The sequence below is a fragment of the Akebia trifoliata genome, chromosome 1 (genome assembly GCF_017979445.1).
Source record: "Akebia trifoliata isolate Shusen 1 chromosome 1, ASM1797944v1, whole genome shotgun sequence".
NCBI classification, from domain to species: Eukaryota; Viridiplantae; Streptophyta; class Magnoliopsida; order Ranunculales; family Lardizabalaceae; genus Akebia; species Akebia trifoliata.
The window spans coordinates 27,428,154-27,432,802 of NC_141375.1; the positions used below are offsets into that span (position 1 = coordinate 27,428,154).

Genomic DNA, 4,649 nt, shown 5'->3' on the forward strand with positions numbered 1-4,649 from the left:
TGTTATTGTCGAAATAAGAATGTTAAACTCGATAATAAAAAGTAGTGAGCTCAATAGTAAGAATTAATGTTGGTCTCGACAATAAAAAGTGGTGATCTCGACAATGTAAATGTGATCCAGATTTTTTTCATTTTTTTATTTTTTTCGATTTTGATATTGGACAAATCTTTTGGAAATAGCCAAAATGCATAGTTGTGAATTAGACACTCGAATCAAAAGTTACGATGTAATCATAAAAAATTTTAGAATCTCAATTTCGTTCTTAAATTTTTTTTATAAGTCTTCGAAATTTACATTAAAAAAAAAATACATCTAAATGTTCAAAATGAAGAATACATCATTCTTCATTCGTTATTCATGATAAAAAAAAATCATCGAAAATGATCACAATCTCCATTGAAAAACCCAACTACAGGAAGAAAGTGAGAAAAATGATAGTTTAGGTATTTTTAAAAGCATAATAACGAGAGATGAGATCGAGAGACTATTAAAAGACCTTGAAAAGACTGAGGCTAGGGAGATGGTGACTACTTGATCAACCTATTTTGATGATCCTCCTTTCACATTATCCCGACAAAGTAGATTAGGCATCATATAGGGGAGGAAAAAAAAAAAAAACTCCCACAGGGCTCGTTAAGTAATCTTCCTCATTTTCTATCGCTCTCCCCGAGAAGACTCCTGAAAGGGGATATGTACTTAATTTAAAAAATCCGGGGGTGTATCTTATATACACAAAAATCCGGAGGGGTATCTAAAAATTACCCTCTTATTGGGCTTTTATATACTATAAGCCCATAGCCCAGGCCATTTCCATTACCAAACTAAACGTCCTAAAACATGAAGAATCATTTGTCTGCAATTCCCTCCAATCTCATTTATGCATTTAATAACTAACAAAAGCAGTGACCGCCGCATTCGAGGTCGGTTGCAGAAACCCTAATTGGGCAAACAGTAAAGAAATTCCAAATCCACGCTCGAACATGGGAGTGTAAAGGTATGATTCACTCTTCTTTCGATGATGCAAGTTTGTCTCGCTCTCGCATGGTGTTTCGAGCCGTTTTAGAGTCGGTCTTCTGTCGACCTTCAATGGCGAAGTCGAAATTAGAGCGAATTAAACTATAAAGTCGATTTAGCGTCTGCTCATCTGCAAATCTTGGCTCCAACAATGGAAAATCAAAATTTTATTTGTTTTCTTTTCCGAAGTAATTCGTGACAATTTGAGTTTTGGAGGAACAATGGCATGAAAGTTAAAGATCTAGAAACCAAATTTCTGTCGTTGAACTTCGGGGTTTCAAGTTATTGAAATCGAAGAGATCCAGGTTACTAGGGCTAAATTTCGATAACTTACGACTTCGAAAGAGTGAACTTTGGAGATATGTGATTTATGGGTATTTGCTGGATCCATGAAGTTGAGCAGTGAAAATGGTTTAATGAGAGAAAATTGAGTATTAAGTGTTGGGGTTTAAGAATTTGAGACATGATGGATATTCCAGTTTGTAATGGTTCTGTTTCTAAACGCTCATCAAGAAAGACCGTCGGAGTGCGGAGCTATGATGAGAACCTGATGGATGAGTTCATAGAGAAGCATTTGGGTAGTACTCCTCGGAAACGAAATAAGACGATGGAAGACATGGAGAAAGAAACCGAGACAGAGGCCTTGATTGCTCTCTCTCTAGGGTTCCCAATTGATGAACTTTTAGTTGAGGAAATTGAAGATGGTGTTGTGAGTGAATCGGGTGGAGAAGAGCAAAATAACTATATTGTGGTGAGAAACCATATATTGGCAAAATGGAGGGATAATGTTCGAACATGGCTTTCGAAAGGACAGATCAAGGAAACTGTTAGTAATGAGTATGAAAAGCTGATCAGTTCGGCTTACGATTTTCTTTTGTCTCATGGGTACATTAACTTTGGTGTTTCACCTTCGATTACATCTCATATTCCAGAAGCAACAGAAGGGTCTGTGATAATTATTGGTTCTGGACTTGCAGGGTTAGCTGCGGCTAGGCAGCTTTTAGCGTTTGGTTTCAAGGTTGTTGTCCTTGAAGGTAGAAACAGGCCTGGAGGGAGAGTTTATACCCAGAAAATGGGTCGGAAGGGTAGGTTTGCTGCAGTAGACCTCGGAGGCAGTGTTATTACGGGATGTCATGCAAACCCTCTTGGAGTTCTAGCCAGGCAACTATCCATCCCACTTCACAAGGTCAGAGATAAATGCCCTTTATACAAGCCAGATGGGACACCGGTTGAAGACGAAATAGATTCCAAGGTCGAATTCATCTTCAATAAGTTACTCGACAAAGCCACCCAATTGAGAAATATTATGAATGGGTCTGCAAATGATATTTCTCTGGGTTCAGCGCTGGAGACTTTAAGACAGTTATATGGCGTGACTCAAAGTACCGAAGAAAGGCAACTCCTTGATTGGCATCTTGCAAACTTGGAATATGCAAATGCCGGGTGTCTTTCGGACCTTTCGGTTGCTTATTGGGATCAAGACGATCCTTACGAAATGGGTGGGGACCACTGTTTCCTCCCCGGAGGTAATTGGAGACTGATCAAAGAAATGTGCAAAGAAATCCCTATATTCTATGGAAAAACAGTTCGGTTTATTAAGTATGGAAATGAAGGTGTAGAGGTGGTTTCTGGGGATCAAGTGTTTCAAGCAGATATGGTCCTTTGTACCGTGCCTCTTGGGGTCCTGAAGAAAAAGACTATCACGTTTGAACCCGAACTACCCAAAAGAAAGCTTGATGCCATCGAGAGACTGGGATTTGGGTTGCTGACTAAAGTAGCCATGGTTTTCCCTCACGTGTTTTGGGGGGAAGACCTAGACACATTCGGCTGTCTCAACAGAGATTCCCATAGACGTGGAGAATTCTTTCTGTTCTACAGCTACCATACAGTTTCCGGAGGTCCTGTTATTATTGCTCTTGTAGCAGGAGAAGCTGCACTTACCTTTGAATCCACAGATCCAGCCATTTCACTTCACCGCGTTCTAAGCATCCTCAGAGGTACTACATCTCTTGACAGGTGACAATATATCAATGCAGTTTATGGCGGCCTTTTTTTTTCTTGATCCCCCTAGAGATATAACATTTAGCTGTTTTACAGGTATTTTTAGTCCAAAGGGCATTGATGTGCCAGATCCCATCCAAACAATATGCACGAAATGGGGCAGTGATCCCCTTTGCTATGGTTCATACTCCCATGTTAGAGTTGGGTCGTCTGGCAGTGATTATGATATTCTTGCCGAAAGTGTTGGGGGACGGCTTTTCTTTGCTGGTGAGGCCACAAACAGGCAGTATCCAGCCAGTATGCATGGTGCTTTCTTGAGTGGGTTAAGAGAAGCTTCACACATTCTCCGTGCCACGAAGAGTTGGCACAACGATCATGGGAAGTGCATTCAAAAAAGTGTGGGACCATGCAATGATATCCTCATAGATCTTTTTAAAAAGCCTGATCTAGCATTTGGGAAGTTTTTATTTATATTTGATCCTTTGAAGGAAGGCCCAAAATCTATGGGGCTCATGAGAGTTACTTTTGGGAAGTCTAGGAGAAAATTTATTGGTGATTACAGTTGTGAACAAGAGGTAGAGAAGGGCTGCCAACGTTCCTTGGAATTACCATTGCTTATGTACACTGTATTGTCTCGGGAGCAAGCACTTGAAATTCAGTTGGTGAATGGAGGGGATGAAAGTAAATTGTCCTTTTTGTGTAGGAATCTTGGTTTGAAGCTAATGGGCCCTAGTGAATTAGGAAGCTTAGGCAACTCTTTGACTGTTAGCATTGCTAGTGCAAGGAGAGGTCGGGGCAAGCACCGCTGGGATGCTGGACAACCAAAGGCTGTCTAAGTATTTTATCATTCCAAATGTATTAGTTTTCTGGTGTATCATGCATGATGAAGATAGAAATTTCAATTGTATATACATGCTTAACCGAGGAATACTAGAAACCTGGTGTGCTTTCTGTTCCTTACCTGCACCCTGTTGTATATGATCTCACCAAGGATGTATATTTATCTCTGATCCGAGAAAATGTAATTTTTTTTTTGTAGTAGTAGTAGTTTGACTGTTGTAACCTTTTTTTATACAATTAAATTTCTATTTTAGAGACACCTTAACTTGGATGGACTATGGTTATTCTCTTGCTCTGTTATGATTTCTACATTTTGATATTCTAATGTTCTCATTGTTTCTGTTGCATATGACAAGAATGAATTAGGAATTGCTCCTGTATGAAATTTGAGTTTATGGGTACGTTGAGCAAGATCTTGAATATTCATTTGTTTCATACCCTTTGCTCCAAGAGGCAAATCAAAATAGAACAAGGAAAACATAATTTAGATGTTGGAACTAGAATGACGTAGTCTGAAATAAAAGCAGCTCTTGGGAAATCTTAGGAAAACTTCAACTTACAGAAGGAAATATGGTGGTGAAGTCCAATAGCCATTTGAAAAAAGGAGGCCTTGTTTATAATATGGGAATAAATTGACGCACAAAGCATGGGGAATTGATGGGAACATCAGAGATCATGGACCTTTTCCATTGGATCATTAGATTTTATGTTTTATTTAGTTTTATGTTTAGGAGAATCTATTTTAGTGATTGAGAGTACTATTTAGATTTATTTTTATGTTTTATTAGTCCATG

The 4,649-nt window shown here is 39.0% G+C and overlaps 1 protein-coding gene across 1 annotated transcript; it reads left to right on the top strand.

Annotated features, from left to right (window-relative positions):
* Nucleotides 1-838: 838 nt before the first annotated feature.
* LDL2 (LSD1-like2) lies at nucleotides 839-4,133 on the top strand. The gene is made up of 2 exons (XM_086447826.1): nucleotides 839-3,011; nucleotides 3,112-4,133. Exons 1-2 carry the CDS (start codon nucleotides 1,478-1,480, stop codon nucleotides 3,849-3,851), a joined length of 2,274 nt encoding a protein of 757 aa, XP_086303952.1. The 5' UTR covers nucleotides 839-1,477; the 3' UTR covers nucleotides 3,852-4,133.
* The last annotated feature ends 516 nt before the right edge of the window (nucleotides 4,134-4,649 follow it).